Below are 24,313 nucleotides of genomic sequence, written 5' to 3' on the forward strand. Positions count from 1 at the left end.
AGCAGTGGTGCCTCAGACTCCCACAGGGCTCCTTGGGATTTGGAGTTTGGAGGAGCCGTGCTGGGTTCTGAGGTCACCACCAGGGGACACTGCAGGAACAGTTGAGCCCTGTTTGGAAGCACTTCCACCACACCCAGAAGTGCTGCTGGAAGAAGGTTGTTGGACACCTGGAGTGCTTCCGGGTGTCCTATAAAAGGTGCCAGCCACCTCTACTCTGGGAGCCTGAGTCGGGTAGATGAGGATGAAGCTTGCTGGAGGAGGAGTGGAGAGAAAGAGAGAGGAAGAAAAAGAAGAAGAGAACTGTGCTTGTGTAGTGCTTTAAACTGTGCTGTGCAGGTGGGAAACGGGGGAAGGCATTTCCGACAAGAGAAAAGGAAAAGAATAAAAGCCCTGTGTGTGTTGCACTTGTGTCCTACGTCTGTCTGTGTTGGGTTTGGGCGGTAGGAGGTCTGAATCTCAATCTGATTATTTGGGTGGTCACCCACCAGGTAACACTTGTGGTTGGTTGGCCAGTCAGCAAACATCTGCCATGCCCTCTCAGTTGCGAGAAGTAGATCATAGGCATGTTATGGAGTACCTGTGAAATAATATAAAGAATACACAACAGGTGCATCGCCTTGATGTTTGAAGTTCGAGCCCCAATTATGCATTATTTAACAGGCACTGCATAACATATATCCTTATATAATGTATACACATACATACACAACACATACCCCATCAGGCACAGCCACAACACCTACAATGGAGCAAAAGAGGCCAGTTTATGGTGTAACACCCTGCATGCACCTTTTGGAGGTGTCAGGAAAAATGACAGTTCCCAGAGAAAAACCCATGAAGACTCTGGGAGAAGCAAATTCCGCACAGGCAATTAATAGGCAGGGATTCAAATCCATGCACTGTAAATTCAAATACTGTATATGTCTTTCCATTCAGGTATGTTTCCTGCCTCATTATGCAGCAGGCTCAAGCAAATTTTAAGGAAAATGTTTGAATCCAAAATTGTATAGTAACATGTTTAATAAAGTAACCAACACAGCTATTAAGCATTATGAAATACTAACAGAAAAAGCTATCTTAATGAGTTGCTGTTCAAATTTAGAGAAATGCAGTGCCTGCCTACTAAAATATGCAGAAGATAAGCAACACAATTTTCAGATGCTGGGAATCACTGCAGATTTCCAAAGATGGTGGCTACAGCAAAAACAGCAATTCAAGAAAAGGCCACGTCAGTACCACAGAACAACAGCCTATCCTACAAAAATGTTTGATAATGAAAACACGATCAAATAATAAGCCATGGATCACGTCAATGTGAGAAAACATAGTTTAGTAGCTAAGTAGCTGGATTTTGAACCACATGTTTGCAAGTACAAATCCCACTTCCCTGTACTTCCTGCTAATCGACCTTCCCTGCATGGACTCCAAGTACTTGGATAAAATTGTACATGTGCTATTAAGCTACTAAAAATGCCATTATTATGAAAAGTCCTAGAAAATGAAAACTGGTTGATTAACATTTGAAGCAACTGATTTATATTCATCAACCTTGTTTTATTGTGAATATGTCTGATCATACTGTTTCTTTCTTCTGTATTTCATTGTAGACAACAAAACCACTCGAGGTGAAAGGCATCTGTGTGTTTAAAAATAAGGTGCTCAATAGTTATCCAGTAACCAGGAAAGTAACTAAAGATATTTATGTTCTTCCTCCTGAATAATAAGTAAGTTCTATGAACATGTAGATTATTTCTCAGAGCTGTTAAAGAAAAACAAAATGTATCAGCACAATCTGCATGGATTCAGAAACACAGTCTACAGATAAGACTTATCTTCAGTGTGAACAGCAACAGATTCAGATGTAGGCTGCTTGTGATTGTCCGTTACATAATAACATAATCATTCCAGCCGTTAATCTGAGTAAGTAGGTTATTTAATAGAATTAAAAGACAGGGTGCAGATAGCATTTCCTGAAATACTTAACTTAATCAAGTGCAATCTGATTTCAAATTGGTAATCCATGTGTTTATTATGCTAACAAAATTGCTAACTCTTTTCAATTGAACCTGTTTTTTGTCGGATTATAAGTGTCATTTGACTTTTTTGTATATAAAAAAATATTCTGGTAAGCATGGAGAGCTAGTACGCAGTTTAGGTGAATGTATTGTAGCACACTGACAAAACCTGGCAAAAGGAGCCGTGCACTTGTGTTGGGCTTTGCCTGCCTCTTTTAGGGGAAAACAGAATTTGCCTGCCATTTGGGTAAAACACTGGCACCTCCACTTTTGAGGTACTTTAGCCTTAGCTTAAACCCTTTTTAGAAATAAGATGTACATTAAGCCAGTAGAAGTTGAAATGAAGGAGTTCTTCCTACCAAGCTACTCAATTAAACAACTTTTATTGGTGATATGGGGAAGGAGGAATTAAAAATGAGACATCAGCATGTTAAAGTATTATTAAGGGCTACCATAGCATGGTTTAGTATTGTTAGCCTACTCTAAGCTATGCATGACGAGGTAGGAAAACAGTAACCGCACAAAACTGAAACCATTGCTTATAAAGAAGATCAATTGCAGACCACAAGACAGTGATTTTTATTACACACAACATTTTCCATGTTGTAATTTGAGTTTCATTTTTTTTTTTTTCCGTAACCCTGCTTCAATTCAGCCAGCTCATAGTTTAAAACTATAAAACTGATAATAACACATCCATTTATCGTGGATTTATCATTACAACAATCTAGACGAGAACAGACCATTCAGCCCACCAAAGCTCGCCAGTGCTGTCCACTTACTTCTTCTAAAATAACATCAAGTCTAGTGAGAGTTTAAGCAGCTATGTTTTCTCATTAACTGCAGCGTGCCAATTTTACATTTTCTATTAATATGTACCCTTAGCAGCCATTAAACCTGCGTACATAAAGGTGCAGTTTATATGCGCAAAGGAGCAACAATGAAGCATAGCAAACAAGTAAAAGCTCCATTTGTCCTATTTTAAAAATTGAATGTTTGCCCAGTCACCTACTCAAACTGTTAAATGGGGTTAAGGTTACAAATGGCTGTCCAAAAGAGAAATCTTAAGAGGTCACAACTGAGTGGAGAGTTTGGCCAAACTGGCAACTGTAAGACACATTAGATAGAAAGAAAAAAAAAAATAAACTTGTGAGCAGCAGCTGTCCTGGTAATCAGTTATTTTAATGGGATTGAACTGTGAATGTTCAGAAAGGTGGACTGCATTTGTTTACCATTAAGTCAGAAATATAAAAAGTCTAAGCTTTAGATTTTGTGAAAAAGTTTAGAGGGGGTATTTAAGTGTGTTTATACACAAATTTAGATTAATTCTAACGTTATTAATAAAACAATTATAACAGTTCTGTCTGATTAGTACGCATACGTATTACTGAAATCTGCTTTTCTGTTAGTTAGTTTACTATTTGTTCAGTATAATTGTTAAATAAAATATTTAAAGAGGAACAATATGTTACTTCACCTACAGGATTGTATGGTCTCTGTGAAGGAAGAGGTTACTTACATTTATTCATTTGGCTGACGCCTTTATCCAAAGCGACTTACGACATTTGTTATATTTCTTTTCTTTTTCCAATTGGAGGACAGGTGGGTGGAGTGACTTGCTCAGGGTCACACAGTGTCAGCGGCATGATTTGAAGCCACAACCTCAGGGTCTGAAGTCCAAAGCCTTAACCACTGCACTGCACTGCCTGGTTATCTTTGGCCCTGTCCACACCACTATGGTTTCATTAAAAAAAAAAACACACAGATATTAGTCTCTGTTTACACCTTTCGTCCACAAATACTCTTGAAAACTCCCTCCAGAGCTGTATACTTCTGAAAACACCATTCTGATTGGTTCATGCTTAAAAACGCTGCCCTTTCCGGATTGGGTCCTGCTCTTTATAACATCCCATTACCTAATACATTCTGACTGGTTCATGCTTAAAAACGTTGCCCTTTCCAGATTGGGTCCTGCTCTTTATAACATCCCATTACCTAACACATTCTGATTGGTTCATGCTTACCACGCTGCCCTTTCCAGATTGGGTCCTGCTCTTTATAACATCCCATTACCTAACTGGTCATCCTTATAATAAATAAATAAACAAACCCTATTGAAACAGAGTGGGCACTGAAGAGTTTCCATGGTGTGTGTTGTGTTGCTTACCTGTAGGCATCTAAATTGTGTTTTGTACAGTCTGAATGCTACATACATGTGCAAAAGGTAAATAATTTACCAGTTGCTACAGTTTTGTGTTAAATACTATGGCCGACAGTGTTACCAGTCCTGCAAGGATTTCGCCGCCAATGTCTGCATAAAGAGTGCAGGCGAATGTCTGTTTGAATGTTTATGTCGCATGTGTTTTCAGTCATTTAACTGTGGATGGAGAAACTTTTGTAAACAATGGGAAAGTGTAGCTTGGTAACGCCTTTTTTTTTTTTATTAAAACATAGTGATATAGATGCAGCTATAGACTCCTCCTGGAGAGTTCCCAGGTGGTCCTTCCTACCCAGTCAAAATATATATACAGTATAAAATGGTCAGTGTTCTAGGACTGCTCATCGGTCTCATTTCACTGACAGCTTATTACTTACTCATGGCATGAAACGTTAATCTGTTATTCATGTTTGGATTTAGGAGACGCTGTGGTTTTTCCACCTTGACTGACTACATGTACTGTATGTGCAGACTCCTCACAAGAATGTGATTATACAAAGATCTCCTAATTCATTACTTATGTACATATTAAGCTTGGATGAAGTCTGAGATTTATGACTTGGAGGCTTCAAGAGGCAAAGGAGCGCCACGAAAACCTGTCATAACACAGCCTAAAATTAGGAAGTAAAAAAGCTGTAAGCAATTAATTTTGCACTAATTGACATGAACGGGGATCAAAATGAAAGTACAAACTGGAGGATTTGTAAAAAATAAAATGTACTTTACCTGAGTAACATCATGAAACAGCACAACGCATTTTCCTTAACACCAACACAACATGAAATGAGATTAATGCAATACACACAAATAACCATCTGAAACTTTTCATATGATATTAAGGATTTGGGAATGACACCTTACCAAAAAAGCGGGGTGAGGGAATTGCCTTTAACACCAATACTCATTCATTTAAATCAAATCACCTTCAACCTAATTTAGCAAATCAAAGCTTGACATCTGCCTTTGTTTTTGGGTACAAGGCAAACGTACACACAGCAATAATCAAATGTGCCTGTTATTTACATTTATAATGCAATACACAAAGCAATTATAGGATCCTATAAGAAAGGACCATCAAATTTACTAAAGTCGAGCTGAAGACGCCAGGAAACTAGGAATAATATAACATATTATTTTTAAGTTTCCATCTGTCTTGACATTCATATTTAAAAAGATAAAAAACTTCTCTTTGTATTTTTTTTTTTAATGCAGTCCCTTCCTTTAGACATTTCAGTGGTTCTAGCTATTCTGTAAGGCAGCACTCTCACTTCCATACTGCACACTTTATTAAGTTCATGTGTCACCTTTGAAAGCACTGCCTATAATTTGTCAATTAATCCACAATGTTTTAAGCATGTAGGTAACATGACGAAGCAATCTGAAAGCTGTGATAGATGACCGGGGACCTTGCCCTACTGGGACACCCGGAGAAAGGAAGGACCGAGAGAGGGGCAGTATCTTACCTGGGACGCAAGAGGGAAACCCCCCTGGATTGCATGGGGGCCACACAGCTTGGAAGCTCAACCCTGTGGGGGGCCGTGGCCACCGCCAGGCGGTGCCTGTGTGGTTTCGGAGTCAAGGACTGTAGCACTTCCGCTATACCAGGAAGTGCTGCCGGAACAGGAACCAGGTACAACCAGAGTGCTTTCAGGACGTGCTGCGGGAAGGCCATCAGGGAGTACCTGGAGCACTTCCGGGTGCATTATAAAAGGGGCTGCCTCACACCGTTTGGGGAGTCGGAGTTGGGAGTCAGAGGACAGAGCTTGCGAAGGAGGGAGTGGAGGTAGCAGAAGAAAAATTAAAAGCAACGGACTGAGTAATTGTGAGTTGTTTATGGTGCATGGTGCTGTGTGCAGTGAAGAAACAAAATAAACGTGTGATTTTTGGACCTCCGAGTCTAAGCGTGTCTGTCTGTGTTCCTGGCGTCTTCCACAAAGCAAAGAAATTGCCCAATATAAATCAAGGAGCAATTAAGACTTATTATGGAGGACTGTTTGCAGTTCTGGTCACCACACCACAAAAAGACAAAGCAGATCATGAAGCTGTGAATGAGTGGGCATATCCTGCTCTGACAAGTTGAGGGAATTAAACCTCTTTAGGCTGCAAGAGGACCTAATCCAGGTCTTCGACACTGTCAAGCCACTGATAAAGTGGATTCAGTGGAATTCTTTCAGTTAAACAACAAATCCTATCTGGCTGAGATATTGGGACAATTTAGCTATTAGCTATGATGGACCGAATGATTGCCTCTAAACAAATTTCTTATGTTAATATACTCGGTGGTGTTACTTTGTTCAGCATTACTGCAATAAACTCTCCTTTCTATGAGAGGAGTTTCAAAAGTCCATTCGCTTTACTAGAAATAAAAGAGATAACCTCCAGATTTTTTTTATCTTCAGAAACCTTATTAATGCTCCTGGACAGGGGAAGCGTACCTTAACACAGACCCCCAGACTCATTTACACCGAGCTGATATAAATCTCCCAATATATTTGGTTTCTGGAGTCCAGAGTACCCACACTTAAATGTGTGCAGGTGCACAAGAGGATATGAAAATTTGAGTAACTGTAGGCAATGTCTGGGACAAAGATTTGAATGGAGGACTGTGGAATTGTGAGGCAGCAGTAGCGCTAACCACTGCACCTGCTGTGCCACCCATTTAAATATCAGCATTAGTAAAATTACTTCATTTTTTGAGTCCTCGGAAACAACTTATTTTCCAATGCAGTTTATACATGACAACAATTTTTGTCATAAAAACACCAAAGAACTGCACGTGTTTTATGAAATTGACTTTTTTCACCCTTACTTATAATAATAATAATAATAGTAATAATACATTTTATTTGAAAGCACCTTTCAAAACACTCAAGGACACTGTACACAGTAAAAAATAATAATAAAAGTAAGAAAATAAAAAGCAGGCAAAAGAGCAGGTAATTTACAAGATCATAAAAACATAAAACAGTTCCAAGAAAGGAAAATGGAGAAAGTTATGTGGGATAAGCTATTTTGAATAGGTGAGTTTTTAGTCTAGAGGTGATGTTTCTTATTTCAGGAGGTAGGGAATTCCAAAGTCGAGGAGCAGAGCAACTGAAAGCCCTGTTCCCCATAGTGGCAAGACGGGGGACAGGGACAGAGAGAGAAAGAGCAGACTTATTGCTTGATCTCCATGATCTCCCATGGACCAGTGCAGCACAAAGTTACAGGATATACTGAATATTTTCCAGTTGGACAGCTTGCATCAAAGTGCCATTAACACATCTTAACTTAATCTATTTCAAATTTTGTACTTGCAATTCTGGACAAACAACACCACCAGATTTATCCACCCATCCATCCATTATCCAACCCGCTATATCCTAACTACAGGGTCACGGAGGTCTGCTGGAGCCAATCCCAGCCAACACAGGGCGCAAGGCAGGACACAAACTCTGGGCAGGGCGCCAGCCCACCACAGCCACCAGATTTATTTAGCTGTGAATCAGTCACATAACCCTAAAACTGGATCTTGCACTTAGTTTTAGTAAAGAAGGCTGCAATTTTATTATTCCAACCAATTTTAAATTTAGAAGTAAAGGGGCATGTCACTTGAATAGACCTGCTATTATTTATTACTTTGTCACCCACCATTCAGTGCCATGAAGGTAATACATTTAAAAAACACTACATGTAGCCCTTCATTGCTTCTTTTTCACTTTACTAACTTCAAATGAACAATTACACGCAAACATAAAGGGACTAGCGCTTGGAGCCAGCACAGCACTTTGGACACATTGCAGCAACTGCAACGACTGGCTTTTCATTATAAAATGGGTTTGAATGAAAGCCTGCAGGGCCTCTGGGACGTGCGCTGGTGAATCCCGCTTCAGACAGAGTAGCATAAACAGAAGTTCTTGCCTCAGTCTCATGCTTGGCACATGTTGTACCTCTCTCCGTGTTCTGCAAGTTTTCAAGTACATTAGGAGAGATCACACCTGTCATGTCTTAAGGGTTTTAGCACTGAACTGCAAAGAAGTTTTTAACTGAGCGCACAAAGTCTGATAATTGTAGAAGCTACACTGAGTTATTATCTGCCCTCAAAACATTTGCAATATAAGGTGGAGGGAAAAACAGTACAATTAGAAATAAAAAAGAAAACTAAAAAAAAAAAACAAAACCATATAAATCATGGGCGCGTGCACATATGTCACACCCTGTAATGTACAAGCAGTACAAAGACTTCTCATACAGTCATCAATGCCTCACTGATTCAAATGAGATTACAAACACATACCTGCAATGAGAAGTCAAACAAAATGACATCTTTTATTGGCTAACTACACTATGCAAGCTTTCAAGACCCCTAACCCGGTACAACACCCTACTACTAAGCACAGGCCTGGATAGCAGCCATCTGTAGATCCACTTAACACACAAAGCATACTTTACAGCTTTTCCCACCTGGCTGTTTCAGAAGGCTAGTGCCGTTTAAATGCTTCTCTTTACCCTGACAAAGTACTGCATATAAAATAAGACTGGCGTGTAACTCCTAGCAGCTACCATGCAGGTATCGATCAGACGAAGTACCCTACTCGACAGAGACCACAAGGGTCTCAGGTTTACAAGAACACAATGTGCAGACGTTGCCTCAGCAGACAAACCACCACATGAGCGGAGTCCCCCTGCACCATTGTGAGGGGAAAAGGACAAAGACCTTTAAAACACACCAAGTGACCCCTGAAAACCTGGAATGCAATGTGCTTCAAAAAAGGTTACGTTTAGTACATGGGACGCCATGAATTGACTATCAATCAATCGATAATTCATACCTTTCCCTCTCGTGTCAAACCTTTGAATCCATTTCTTGTTTTGTAATTTTATAAATTAAGGCTGGTGTATGATTTATTTTTATTTTTTTTCCCAGACACAGGGATCGCCCATGGTGGCGCTATTTTTGCAGCTCTTTGGTGACAAGTTAATGAAATCTTCTTATATAATATGCTACTGTGGCTGTCTGTTTGTCTGTCTGGGATTTAAAATCACCTGTAGCTCACAAACTGTTTGAACAATTGACCTGAAATTTGGTACGCATATACTACGTGACATCTACTGTCCGCTTTCGGGGTGATGATTCACCTCCAAGGTTATTCCTCTTTTTATTCTTATTGTAGAATCAACTCTCGGCAGCGGCCAGCAGGGTGGCCATGTGGCGCACATGTACGGGTGCCGTTTTCATCCCTACCACCTTTGCCGTCACTTCCCCTACCTTTTCATATCTTAAATCTTTCTAGAAGCAGATTGAAGACTTAAGTGCCTGCTTAAGTGAAAAATGAAAGAAAATGTACTAAGTAATTGCAACACAAACACTGACTTAATCACTTTTAACGTGAATAGATGCTGAGGAAGGAAGAGAAGACGTGGGCCACTAGGATGGAGAAAAGAAGAGCCGCTCATGAAGCAGCAAGCGCATCAACCCCTGAGCAAACGAATGGTAAACGTACAGAGAAAGAGGATGAAAACTAGGAATGCTCAAGACAAGTGCATTCACTGCGCGTTATCATGCAGTGCGCCGTTACTGGTACGATATATTTAGAAGCACATGGCTGTGAGCTGGTGTGGAAGGAGCACCTGGACGTTGGCCATCCAGTATACCTTTCCCAAGTTTATCCTCCTTTTCCTGTTGTCAGTGCCAGTGCTAGGTTATTTTGTGCCCTAGGCCAAGCAACTGTTTGGTAGCTAACCCCTGCGTCTGGTCTAACCAGCCTTATGAACTGTGCCTTAGCCAAACGCCAAATTGCTCTTAATGGTAGCACCAGCCCTGCCTGTTGCATTAAAGCAACCAGAAGGATGACATATTTTTGGTAGTGAAAATTCGAACCTTCCATTTAATCAATCATCTTAACTCACCTTAGTCTGCCTAGAAGCCACAGCATATCCTCACATCAAAGTAATATTCCTGAAATAGATAGATAGATAGATAGATAGATAGATAGATAGATAGATAGATAGATAGATAGATAGATAGATAGATAGATAGATACTTTATTAATCCCAAGGGGAATTTCACATAATCCAGCAGCAGTATACTGATACAAAGAAACAATATTAAATTAAATAGTAATAAAAATGAAAAAAATTAAAATAAAATTAATGTTAGCATTTACTCCCCCGGGTGGAATTGAAGAGTTGCATAGTGTGGGGGAGGAGCGATCTCCTCAGTCTGTCACTGAAGCTACTCCTCTGTCTGGAGATGACACTGTTAAGTGGATGCAGTGGATTCTTCATGATTGACAGGAGTTTGCTTAGTGCCCGTCTCTCTGCCACAGATGTTAAACTGTCCAACTTTAATCCTACAATGGAGCCTGCCTTCTTAACAAGTTTGTCCAGGCGTGAGGTGTCTTTCATCTTTATGCTGCCACCTCAGTATATACGTGTATCTTTTTACAAATGTTAAGAATTCTGAGCATTCTGCATGTTATACTGTATATCACATATACTATAGATTGAAAATATACAAGTATAGTGAAATATACAAATTAACAAATATACCAAAAGCAATAAACTCATTTTCAGTGAGATTAAGTAAGCACACAGCTGTCATCACAAACTGTATACCAGGGGTTTCGAACTCTGGGCCTGGAGGGCCACAGTGGCTGCAGATTTTCATTCTAACCATCTTCCTAATCAGTGACCAGTGTCACTGCTAATTAACTTCTTTTCCCTTCATTTTAATAGCCCTGTTTTTAAGGATTCAGTCCTCTGAATTTATTCCTTTCTTCATTAAATGGCAGCCAAACAGAAATGAGATGTGAAATGAGTCAACAGATGACCAGCTAAACTGGAACGTCAAACTCCAAAGCCAGTTTCACTCAATCCAGTTTCTTAATGAGAAGCCAATTCTTGCTGTTAATTAAAGCCGTTATTTAATTCCACAGCTTGTTGCTGCTCTCATTCTGCCACAGCAGACATTTCCAAAACTGGTGATATTCTGTTTTTTCTCAGAGCACGGTCAAAATGTTTTGGTGACCTCGGAGATCAACCTTACTGAGACCTTCACCTTTCTTTATTTTTAGATATTGTTTGATGAGGACAGGTGAGCTGCTCATGTGGCGGCTTCTTTTGTGTCTCATTATTGTTTGGCTGCTAATTAAAGAAAAAGAGACAACTAAGGGGCCAGAGTCAACTGAATTAAAACTAAGGCAAAAGAAGTTAAGTAGAATTAAAAACTGGTCACTAATGAAGAAGATGGTTAGAGTGAAAACCTGCAGCCACTGCGGCCCTCCAGGACTGGAGTTTGACACCCGTGCTGGATACAATACTCAGAATTGAGCAAAGTTCCATTAGGACAAGGCCTGCCTGCTTTTGCATGGTGCCACTTATTTGAAATGTACAGATAATTATAAACTGAAATCTTCCTAACAATTCTCACATTAAAAAAAAAATCACCTTAAGGAACAACAGAACCATAAAAAGAGAAACATTCCTTCACCCCAGACACTACTTCACAGTCAGAGGCGTGAATTGCAATGATCTCGTACTGTGCTTTTATGTCTTCTTCTGGCCTTCACGTTACAGAAACGTCATGGCTTGAAATGTCTGTGTAATGCCACTAAGGGAGTGCAGGGTATTATACATAAATGGGAATGAGAACAGAAAAGAAAATATTCAAGCTTGTTGCCAATGGAAAGATGCAGGTTACCCCTTTAACCTCATCCATCCATCTGTTTTCAAGACCCAGTGGGTGCCATCAGGAGATGCGAATGAGTCGGACCCACCAAGAGAGTGGATGGCAGCCCAATGTTGGGCACTCACACACACCTCAGCCCACTCAGCATCTTCGATTTACCATTTCTATATACTTGAAGCCCCTTGACTACAGGCAGATCTCCATTTAACTGACTATGCGACTTCTGAAATCAACTGGCTGCACCAGTGATGATTTAGGTGGGTCCTGTTACTTAGGCAATCGGCTTTTAGGGTTTATTTGTAATTACCTTAGATCACTTTGCAGAGATCTATTTTCATGTTTACATTAAAGAGTCTTTTTCTGTGGATCAATGTCACAAAGGCTACAATGAAATGTGATTTAGTGCGGTTTAACAATAAAGCAGGGGAAAAACAACGAATAAATAAAATAATAATAATAATAATAATAATAGTAACACATCCATCAATGGGGGACTTGGCACGAACTGTATCTGGAAAAACTCAGTGGAGGTTTTAGATGCATCGGTTTCTCAGTTTCATAATTAAAGCTGATGAATGTTTTACTTTTTATAGAACTTCAACAATATTGGATTAACTTTCAAGGTTTTGTTTGTATTTCTTTCCATTTTTTTTAATGAATACTCGTAACATACCGGTTGTAAATCAATGCTCCTTTGCCTTAGTCCTTGGAGAACCCTGTGGCTGCTGGTCTTTGTGTTTATAAATAGACAGAAATGTCAGTAGTGTACTAAATGGGTAGCGGGTGCAGTGATCAGAGGGCCTTTGCCAGTTTCCCTGAAAGGATACAAAGCTGATGTAGGTAGGATGGAGGGCTACAAAGGGGGCTCTAAAGGTTGGGGGAATACCACAGCAGTTGTTAACAACAGATCTAAGGCTTCGCAGTTGTTAACACATTTAAAGTGCCATGTCTCTTTTCAAACTCTGATACGTTCAGTTCTCACACCTTACGTGGACAATGAAAACGTAACAAAACAACCCCGGCTCTCAAAAGAGCTTCTGTCTATATTTGATATTTTCAATAGAATCGGGACATCCCCATTTTTTTTTCCTTAATATATCAAAAGAGGAGCACACTTCTTCACACCTGAATGATTTGTTCTTTTTATAAATATTTTAAAGCTCTCCACTTGCTAATCACAGAAAAGAGAAACAACATGGAATGAGCTCTTCCTCTTTGCTCTTCCTTTCTTGCATCCTTGTCTGCTAGTTTTAATGGAAACGTGTAAGGTGCGAGATTCTTATGCAGAAAAATAAATGGCCATGTGTACTAAAACACGAGGAAGTTTCATGCAAATGTGAACTTTTGAGATCAGTAACAAAGTGTCACATTACACCAGAGGATCGATTAACAACAACAAAAGGACGTCCGATTTAAACACAGGTTGAGCAACAGCGGAATTAGCCCGCTGCATGTGTGAACCACAACACATTATTATTAGTATTATTTTTACTTGAGAATACTCGCTTACTTTGATTACTCAATACACAATATAAAAAGCCCAATAAGAGATTACAAGAAAATTTTGAATGATGGTAATTGAACGAGCTGCAAACTATAACAGACATAAAAGAATCTAACTTTGAATTGTTCTTAGGACACTTGGACTATGCTATCCAGAGACAAAATGAACTGTGCAGGATACACAATTAAAGCAAAACCTCGGGCTCAGATTAGGAAATCTGTCGGAGAAGAAAACTGCAGTGACAGTAAAACAGAGGGCGTACAAATTACTGACACATCCGAAATTGTACAAAGGTAACCACTAAAGGCTGAACCAAACTTTAAGAACAACTGTGGAGCACAGCGGGATGCTGATCAGCAACGTCCATCTTACAGACAGAAATCGGGTACAGATTTGCACATTGCTTTCACATCTCTCCTTGATTTTGCCGATTTCAAAAGCACATGAGCAACTGACTCACTCAAGAAGTGCCACGTCTCACATATATTTTACATACAAGTGGAGTAGCAGAGTCACATCATCTCTTTCTCCTCAATACTGCATTTTGCTTTCCAGCAGTGTATCCGTTTCTTTTCTCACAGATTGGGCACATTTCCCTGAATTATTACCATCCTGGAGGAATATAGCACTGTGCAGGAAGCAGACCTGGAGACGTTACACTCACACACTCACCCACTCACACTTGCTGAGCCAATTTATAGTCGCCAATAAATCTAATATGAGAATCTTTGGTAAAAAGAAGGAAAATGTAAAATACTTCACAGAAAAAAGTCACACATAACACAGGAAAAACATGCAAAATCCACACAGACAGTGACAGGGAATGATTTGAACCGAGTCTTATTGCGTCTTGATGGTGCAACATAAAACTGAGTACCCAGTTCTTACCTCCATTCTTAGTTATGATCAATCACAAGCACTGGCTAGTGACTTAAAGAATGAGACTGTGAGTGTAAGGCAACTGAAATAAGGTTCCTGTGCGAAGCTCACTTGTCATGAAAAAGCTAAAAGCTCAGCCGTATGGGAGGACCTTGGAATTGAGCTGCTTCTTCCGCAGACTGAGCGAGGCCTTTTGTAGTGGTTTGGACACATACTTTGGATGCTCCCCGGGTGTCTCCCACCAGAGCGTACTAAGCATGAGTCACAGGGAGAAGACCCAGGAAAGGCTGGACAGACCGCGTACTGCATCTTGGCTAGCTTGGGAAACTCTGGGAATTCCCATAGAGGGGCTGCAGACTCTTGCTGAAGAAAATGTGATCCAGATTTTCCAACTCGGCAGGTTGCCACCACGACCCTCACTAACGAATGTTAAGTAACTAATTAATTGATGAGACTGCCCTGGAGAAGATAGAGAAATACAATGGCTTTGCAAAATGTAGGCATATCAAATGTATTCATTCATTTTCTGTACAAGGCCCCATACCCAGAAGGAGTCTCTCCATGCCAATGACAGTTTGATTCAAAACTCTGCAGCTAGAGTTCTTACATGGACCAGCAACAGCGAGCACATCACACAACGATCCTGCTTCACCTTCACTGGCTCCCTGTGTCTTACAAATTCCATTATTAACCTACAAAGTTTTAAATGGCCTCGCAACAGACTCCACCAGTGACCTGCTCCATCACTATGCTCCTGTTCGCCCATTAGGGCCCAATGAGACTGGCCATCTTGTTGGGCCCCACACTAACCTGCACAGGGCCTTCAGCCGTATAGCACCCAGACTTTGGGAATGACCACCCTAAATTTATTTGATCAGCTGACTCCATTCAATCTTTTAAAAAACAACTTAAAGCTCATCCATTCAGGAAGGCTTTTTACCTTAACCCTAACTCTCTGCCCCGTCTTTGAGTTTACCTCTCTGAACAGATGCTCTGGGGAAAATGTGTGTTATATTACAAATTATGTGATTAGTTATGCATTTCTTTTAGTATCGAATTTAGCATTATACTCTGGTTTATCGCCTTTCATTCTAGTTAATGTTTTGCATATCCTGTATTCATCTGTTTTAAGTGTTCTACTCCAGAAACATTTGTATCCACTGTTACATATACCTGCTGTTTCTTTCTGAGACTCTGAGAAGTGCCTTGTGTGTGGGAAAGGCGCTATATAAATAAAATGAATTAACATGTATACATTTAAGTGTGATGTTCTTTAAGTTTGAGTCGATTAACTTACTTGTTATTACAGGGACTGGCAGACAGTTTCGCAATTCACTATAATAAACCTGTCCAACTGTGTACCGCCACAGCATCCTGGAAATCATGCTTGGAAGATACTAAATCAATTGTCCTAAACTTCACCACAGGGGACCCTCACATTCTCACTCACTCAGACGACGTCTTCGTCATTTAAAAAGGAAACCGGGGCTTGAATCCACACAAAAAATGGATGTTACTTCGCACGGAAGGCACCTCATCCGGTAGCAATGTAGTAAATAATTGAAGAACAACTGCATTTTAAGAGTCCTTCACAGAACCCATGAAACATGACGAACACACCTGTAAGACAACTGACTGAATGACAAGATGTTTAATGAATATCTGAGTGAAGAGTTTAAGTAATCACGCACACTTTTAAAATCAAAGACAGAAAATGTCCTAATGGGATCGGAGTGCTTACCCATTTTCCAGAAGGCTCATGCAGATCACCTCCCGTACTCCCGGGTTGTTCGCCTTCTCGGTGGAACAGCTCTGCAGGTTCCAAGTGGCCAGGCGCAGCACGCACCTGCCGTCCCTGAGTCCCGAGAAGACCTCCACACTGGGTCTCACCGATATGATCTGAATCGGCCCTCCTGGGGGAAAGTCCAAGTCCTCGCTGTGCAAGCTAACAGAGGTGGGGCTCGGGTGCGACCTGCCGCTAAGGGGCAGCGCCCCAACATTTGTGTTAGTGGACGGCGCTCGTGAGCGCTCGGCAAAGATCTGCAAGCGGATTTTATCCAGAAATGAGGAGTTGACGCAGGGCACCTTAACCATGTCCTCGATACTCCTAAAGGGCCCGTTCTCCCGACGGTAGTCCACTATGCTCTTGGCGATTTTATCGGTGACCCCCCGGATGCTCATGAGCTGGGCTGCTGTGGCCGTGTTGATGTTGATCCTGCCACTTGCCAGCTGCTCGGGGCTCTGCTCTCGGCGCACCGAGCTGGGAGATTGCTGCGTGGAGGAGCCCGTCCTGTTGCTCACGCAAATCTCCAGCTTAATCTGCTCCAGCTTAGTAGCGCCCACTCCGCTTACCAGGGCCAGGTCCTCCACTTTCTTGAAGCCGCCGATGCATTCTCGATACTCCACTATATTTTGAGCCACCATGCGGTTCACCCCGGGGAGGGTCATCAGCTCCTCCTCCGTAGCAGTGTTAATGTTCAGGCGCTCCTGGTTCACAAGAATGTTACTGAAGTTGCATGCCGTGCTGAACTTGCGTTTGCTGTTGCAAAGATCTGTCGGGTCCTTAGGGATGGAGCGGTGGCAGCCCAGATTCCCTCCCATGTTGCTTCACCTGGGTGCTCTTGACGCTCGAGTTCTTTGCCCGTAGAACGGCTACATGATCGGAAGGATTACAGGTGTGAGCAATGCGCTGCACAAAAATAGCGCCACTTTCACCTAGCGGGACAACGCCGTCCTTTACGTTCGTTTGCTCACCGCGGCAGCTGGCCCGTTCCGTTCAGAGAAGACCTTGTCCTGCTCTGTGTATTTTACTCTACATCTCAGAGAGCCACTGGAGCACGGGTGACGGCTTTAGGCAAGTATTGACAGCGGCACTCTGGAGCAGCTCCGCCCGCCAGCTGCTGCAGGACTAGCGTTAGGACCTGACGTCACGGCCCGTGGCTTGGGGGCGTGGTCGGCTTTTAGTCGTGCAAACGTCATTTAAACAGAAAAGAGAAGGCGCCGTTCAACTTGGAGCGTTTCGGTGCTGCGAAGGACTGTAAGTATATTGTACACACAATCAGACGGTATGGATCACAGCTCCATTTTTTATTTTATGCTTTCAATATATTTATTTACTTGTATTTATTCACTTACTTTCTGTTCACACCATAGTGCCGGTTTGCTAAGGACATGTACAGCAACAAGACAGCACCGCGTTGAATTCTGTACACAGTAGGGTATCACTTTTTTGGGAAATTCAATTTTTGTAACACGACGTGTCAAAGTACAATTAAACTGAATAATTCAGGAAAATATTCACTTTAAAATAACGATGTATAAGGCAAGTGTAAAATAAATACATAAATAATAACCACACTATCTCCTGCATGAAGAGTAACAAATATCGTTAAACTAAAACAAAATCTCATAAAGGAAACCAAATATGTCAGCCAGGTGGCTACGAATAGTATTAAACTACAATCCTTTCACCCATGATCAAGTAGTACTAGGGTGTTACCTGTGCTGATTCTGTTATTTTTGCTGGGGTTTTATTGTAACAGTCAACTTTCAATGCCCACCACACTGTAGGAAGAGTGACCAGCACCCTTTCAACAAGATTTTCATAGCACAATCTATCTATCTATCTATTACATAGTGTCTTTCACATCTATCTATCTTTACATAGATAGATGTTAAAGTATAATTGCACGGCTCAATAGGCCTGCTTCTGTGCATAATGTAACAGAAAAAAACAGATTGAAAAGTAGCCTGCTGTTACAATGTATGACCAATTGAAAATGGCTTAATTTTAGTCATTAGAGAAAATTATAGAAAAGGTTGTGATGCTAAGTCCCAGTGCCTATAGGCCTGTAGGGTTGTAAAGTCTGGTGCTGTCTAGAGCAGCTAAGTCCTCACAACAGACTGAATTGAAACTGGGAATACTCTAACATGGAAAAACACAGCTTAAAAAAAAATCATTTGGTCTGTGACCCAAAGAGGAACACTTTATGTGGTTCTTCATGCATAAAAGGCTGCCTGAGGGAGTGACTAGTGAGTAGCAGGGTTAGGGTGCAAGAGGTGGCAACTGGTTACATTGCTCAAAGCTGGCAGTTCAAGCAAAAGTTGTTAATGAAAATGTAAGAAAAGGCCTAACTAATGATTTCATCTTGTTGTTCAACCAAATTAAACTGCTGCATGTAAATAGTACATGCAGAGAGATATTTGACTACCTATTAATTTAATGAATGTTTCTTTCAGCACAGTATTGCAGTAAACTTTAGCCAATCCAAACAGGGCCATCCCTAGACGAATGTCCAATCATCATGCACAGCTAAAGCTGTGAACACTGAGCTAATTTAGAGCTGCTAATCAAGCTAATGGCTTATCTTTGGACTGTGCGTGGGAGGAATGTGAGCCTCCAGGGAAATCCCATACCGAGCCTGTAAGCTTTACACAGAGGGCGCTCTGGCCAGGATCAAAGTGGAAGACAAGACTTGTGAGGTGGTAGGTCTACCCACTTCATCACTGTGTACCACCTGAGGTAGACTTAATTACAACACCGAGTTTTTGCTTTGCAATAAACCATTATTTCTTCAATGTGTTTCAATGCATGCAGATGCTGTAAACATCATAATTTCTATTGCTTAGGATATTCCCTTTTTGTTTGATCAGTTCACTTGTTTTGGAATTTTTACCAGGCTGGACAATATCTCCGGAATAATGCATGGCAGTTCTTGGCATTATATGTAGAACATTAGCTATCTACTGTACATCAGAAATGTTATCTTTTTCTTGGCATCAGTATCTGTTCTAGGAGTCCCTTGTTTCTGCCAATGCGATCACCATATTTTGACTTCACCTTAGATATGGGTGGCTCCAGTGAGCAGTGATGATTGCGCTCTAATGATTTCTCCATCGTACAACCTGTGATCTTCTTCCACTGTGTGTTCCAAAGGCACTGATTGTCTCTTGTTCTGCCTTTGTGATGCTCTGCTTTTTACAGCCATGGGTAGGCCATCCATCTTCCCACTTTTTGAAGCTACATAGTCTGGATCAAGTTCACAGGGAGCCAAAGTCTGTCCTGGCAGCACTGGGCACAAGGCAGTAAACAGCCCTCCATGGGGCACCAATCATCAGTAATCCAATCAAGCTAATTAAATTTTGAATTTCAGAAACACAGAGAAAGAGAGAGTAAGAATTTCAAAACTCTTTATGGCAAAATCAGGTTCCTGCCTTGTGCCCAATATATCTTGAATAGGTCATGGTTCTCTGTGATCTGGAATTGGGCAGGTGGATTAGAAAAAAAGATGGATGGGTCTCAATTAATCAAGCAGTCTCTCATTTACAGAATTATCTAAATGATGAATTGATTACTCAGTTCATCCAACCATTTTTACATATGTAGGACAATACTGGGACAATGTGCTGTGAAAGAGACCAAGGAGGAGCAGACTTTGGATTAAAGTGGAATAACACCTCACATATTCTAACTAGTGTGATGTCATATTCCATAGCAAAGAGAAGCGGCCTTGTCAAAGTCTGAAGTGGTGTGCAAGAGAGAGAAAAACATCCAACTACAGTTAAATCCGATATGACATATAAACCAGCAAAGAATTGCCATAAAGGCAAGAATAAAAATAATTGTGCACAGTTGATATTGCAGGTTTATATGTTTACAGCATCACTATTGTCATATGGACAGAGTACAGCGAGATTCTGACTTGCATGTGCTAACCAACCTGCCACAAGGATTCAGCCCCCTTGCAGTCTCCTGCAGATACATCACACTAAATTATTTTGATTGGCTTAATTATAATTAACTGAGTAATTTTCAGTTATCAATATCTTTCTTCATTTTTAATAATACGTTTGGAGATTTTTCAGGAAAGGAAGACAACAGTTTTCAAGGTTAGATAGTTATTTTGGGTAAGGGAGACAGAAGTTTCAAGGTAAGGTAGTGTAGGAGGGGAACAGGCTTCCAGACCAGAATTGAGGATCTCCCCTTACCTGGATGGGATGCTAACATGAGGACTCAAGCAAATGGGCCGGAACAACAAGGAAATAAGTTTACACCCGGCCAGCATCTCATATCACACAGATGGGGACAAGACATGGAGTGGAATTGGTTCCATCACCCATGCACAAGGTGGCAGTGTTCTTCATATGAGAACCCAGTCAGGACACCTGCAGGGTTGCTAGGGAGATGGAAGTGCAGCCCTGTAGGGGTCCCTTGGGGTCAAAGGAGGGCACTGTCAGGGGAGGACCACCCTACTTTGTCTATGGCCTGAAGTGCTTCCTCGAGGAGACAGAATGACACTGGAAGAATTCCCAGGTCCATCTTAAAGAGGAGCCCACTGCCACACATGGACAAGTCAGAGTCAGAAGGGGGAATAATTGTGCTCTGTTGTTCATTTATTATGTTTTTGTGGCTGATTATTAGAGAAAGATATTTGGAAAAGGTGTTTGGTGTGAATAAACATTCTATATTTCACCACATCAGCGTGTGTTGCACTGCCGTGTCTGTGGTTTGGTGCTCTCTGGCGTACCCTTGTGGTTACAGTAGTTATAATCACCAATCATGACACCACAGAGTGGCAACGTGACTGTTTTTGGAGTTTATTTTGAGATAAGAAAATATCAGAAGAGCAGATATTTCCTTTAAAGAACTAATAACTGCATTCACAAAATATATAAAGCAAAAACATGGATTACTTCTGTGTCCACTGTAAAAAAAATGGGTGCTTCATTTTGGGATTTCTTCTGTCATTTTTCTGAACATGGGATTTTCCATCACTTTCACTCAAAAAAATCTTCAAAGATTAGAAGTGATTGAGTTACACAAGTAATTCCTAAATATGGGCCTAAGGAGTTTAGTTTAATAAAGTATTTGGTCCATTGTTAGCCTTGCATTTTACTGATGACCCTGGTTAACTGTTGAAATTAAGTAAACACTCATCATACTTTACAAACAACATGCAGTTGTTATCTAGACATAATTCAGAGTGTCCTGTTATGTACTCATGCTATGTATTAAGACCCCACAGGCCCCTGGGTGATTTAATGAACAGAGTGTCGTTCATACTTCTAACAATGCAGTGTGTGGATACACGGCCTTTTCATGCAGCACGCTAACTGCCATTTTAGCCCTTGGCATGCGGACACGTGATCATTTCACAGAGCAGGGGGGCTTCCTTGATGATTTTGGGGTGTTGGCACGCCATCATTTCACTGAGTAAGGGTCCCCCTTGGTGATTTAGGCACATGGAAGCAAATTCTTAATGGGAAGATCAATTGCAAGACAGTCAGGCTCGAAGCTGAACATTCACTTATGCCAAGTCAACACAAAGGCACCTGTCTTTGGAAGGCCATTCTGAGGAAACCGCATACTGATAAGGAGGAATGGACAAATCTCATGCACACAGTGAGCGAGTTGAAATAAGAGCCCAGGCCTGTTGTGGGTCTCAATGTCTTAACAGATGTGCTCTCAATCTTTATTTTTATATGATAAGAAATTGGTAAAAGGGATCTTCTCTCCTTTCATTATCTACCAGTAAGAACTGATTATCTGATGACGTCCTATTTGCTTTGGCATCTACTGGCCCTAGGAGTCTACATAAAAAAGATAAAAAGTAGATGAACAATTATTTTAAAATCCTCCAACTTTAAGACGTCTCAGAAAGATTAGGATTTGTAATAAAACAGAATCATGCATTAAAGCAAGATCAGCTTTGTTTCCAGAGTCAGTGTATTGCCCCACACACTGTCACCAAGGCTATTAAATAAAGATTAAAGATTTCTACAGGAAGATTAGAGGTGGACATCTAATTGGATCTCCTGTGTATTTCTTTAACTAAGGTGCACTATGTCAGTCCTTAAATATCAATGACAGTTATTATAACATATACCATTATTTAGTGAATAAAGTAAGATAAACATGAATCGGATTCCATGTGCCATATGTAGAATAAACATCACAGTGCTGGAAATCAATTACAACTGAAATAGGCCTCGCAAAGACATTTAAACATTGTTTTGAAAAAAGAAAGAGGCAAACACCGCATTACTAAAGCTGCGCTCCTAAACACCCATGAGGCTCTGTAACCAGACCTTACATTTTTTTGCATCTGCCACATTCATTCATTAATTTATTCATTTTGTTTAGGTGCTCCAGTTTCCTCCCACATCCCAAAGGCGTACTTGCCGAGTTGACTGGTGACTTTAAATTAACTTTAAATTAGAGCATGCAAGTGTGTGCCCTGCAGTTGGCTGGTGCTCCATTCAGGGTGGCCTGCTGTCCTGTCTTGCTGTTTTTTCAATGTTGGGGTCTTCTTATAGTTGAATTACAATCAAACATATTAAAGTCATGCTGAAAAAGTTTGTCATGGTGTGTATAATAGCAAAAACTGATTGCAAAATGTCTTTAGGAGATTACAATCCTGCAGGTTTACTTATTTTGAAGCCTACTACTTCATTTTTGATAAAGATTTATTGTGCACCCGGTCTCATTCCTGTCTCTTGATGTAAACCTCTGGTTAGTCTTTTGTTTATTTGCCCTACCTAATCTTGTGTATCAGCCTTGCCTGTCTCTAGCCAAGTCTTGTCCTCTTGTCCTGATTCATCTCGTGATCTCTGATAGATAGATAGATAGATAGATAGATAGATAGATAGATAGATAGATAGATAGATAGATAGATAGATAGATAGATAGAGATACTTTATTAATCCCAGGGGAAAATTCACATACTCCAGCAGCAGCATACTGATAAAAAACAATATTAAATTAAAGAGTGATAACAATGAAGGTGTAACAGACAGACAATAACTTTGAATAATCTTAACGTTTACCTCCCCAGGTGGAATTGAAGAGTCGCATAGTGTGGGGTCTCCTCAGTCTGTCACTGAAGCTGCTCCTCTGTCTGGAGATGATACTGTTCAGTGGATACAGTGGATTCTCCATGATTGACAGGAGCCTGCTCAGCACCCGTCGCTCTGCCACAGATGTCAAACTGTCTAGCTCTGTGCCTACAATAGAGCCTGCCTTCCTCACCAGTTTGTCCAGGCATGAAGCATCCCTCTTCTTTATGCTGCCTCCCCAGCACACCACCGCATAGAAGAGGACGCTCGCCACAACCGTCTGATAGAACATCTGCAGCATCTTATTGCAGATGTTGAAGGACGCCAGCCTTCTAAGGAAGTATAGTCGGCTCTGTCCTCTCACAGAGCATCAGTATTGGCAGTCCAGTCTAATTTATCATCCAGCTGCACTCCCAGGTATTTATAGGTCTGCACTCTCTGCACACAGTCACCTCTGATGATCATGGGGTCCATGAAGGGCCTGGGCCTCCTAAAATCCACCAAGTCTTGATTAGTTTCCTATACTCCTCCTCCTGCCCATTCCTGATGCAGCCCACGATAGCAGTATCGTCTGCAAACTTTTGCATGTGACAGGACTCCGAGTTGTATTGGAAGTCCGATGTATATAGGACTGCTACAGGACAATGTTATTTTTCACTAAGTGTAGTTAAGTCCTGTCACTAATTTGTCTGCTGCTGGTCAGACGTAACACACAGATTACTGTACACATCATCTGGAGGGGATGACGAGGGAAACTACAGCTAGTTTGTGTTGGTCTTCAATTGAATTTTTATATTGATGTTGCCAATGGCCTTGTGAAAAGCATTATTACGATATATATAAAGTCCAACATTGGTCTCGTCCGATGCGAGAGATGGACGTCTGAAGTGGAGCTCCGCTAGCAGTGGTGCTATTTTTCATATTATTTGCTTATTATTCTGAGATATCCTGTATTTATTCAACCCGAGAGGGACCGCTACAGTATATGTAAACACATATAAACATGGCCAACAAGAAGGGGGGGTCGAAAGAATCGAAGACTAAAGCTACATCCAAGCTGCGATCAGCAAGCCCTAGTTCGAGATACGGCCTCTCAGAGACAGACCTGGATCAGATGGGCGAAAGTACAGACTCCTCGGGACCACGGTCCGCTACATCGTCGCCTGCTGAGAGCGAAAGGGGAGCGAAGGTGC

At 41.1% G+C, this 24,313-nt stretch overlaps 1 protein-coding gene across 1 annotated transcript in view; it reads right to left on the reverse strand.

Annotated features, from left to right (window-relative positions):
- The window catches only part of eepd1 (endonuclease/exonuclease/phosphatase family domain containing 1), a 90,805-nt gene extending 73,619 nt beyond the window's left edge, over nucleotides 1-17,186 (reverse strand). The window contains exon 1 of the mRNA XM_039737579.1: nucleotides 16,027-17,186. Within this exon, the coding sequence (XP_039593513.1) occupies nucleotides 16,027-16,886 (860 nt within the window). The 5' untranslated portion in view covers nucleotides 16,887-17,186. The remainder of the gene's footprint in view (nucleotides 1-16,026) is intronic.
- Between the last annotated feature and the right edge of the window lie 7,127 nt (nucleotides 17,187-24,313).

Source organism: Polypterus senegalus, chromosome 15, assembly GCF_016835505.1.
Source record: "Polypterus senegalus isolate Bchr_013 chromosome 15, ASM1683550v1, whole genome shotgun sequence".
NCBI lineage: Eukaryota > Metazoa > Chordata > Cladistia > Polypteriformes > Polypteridae > Polypterus > Polypterus senegalus.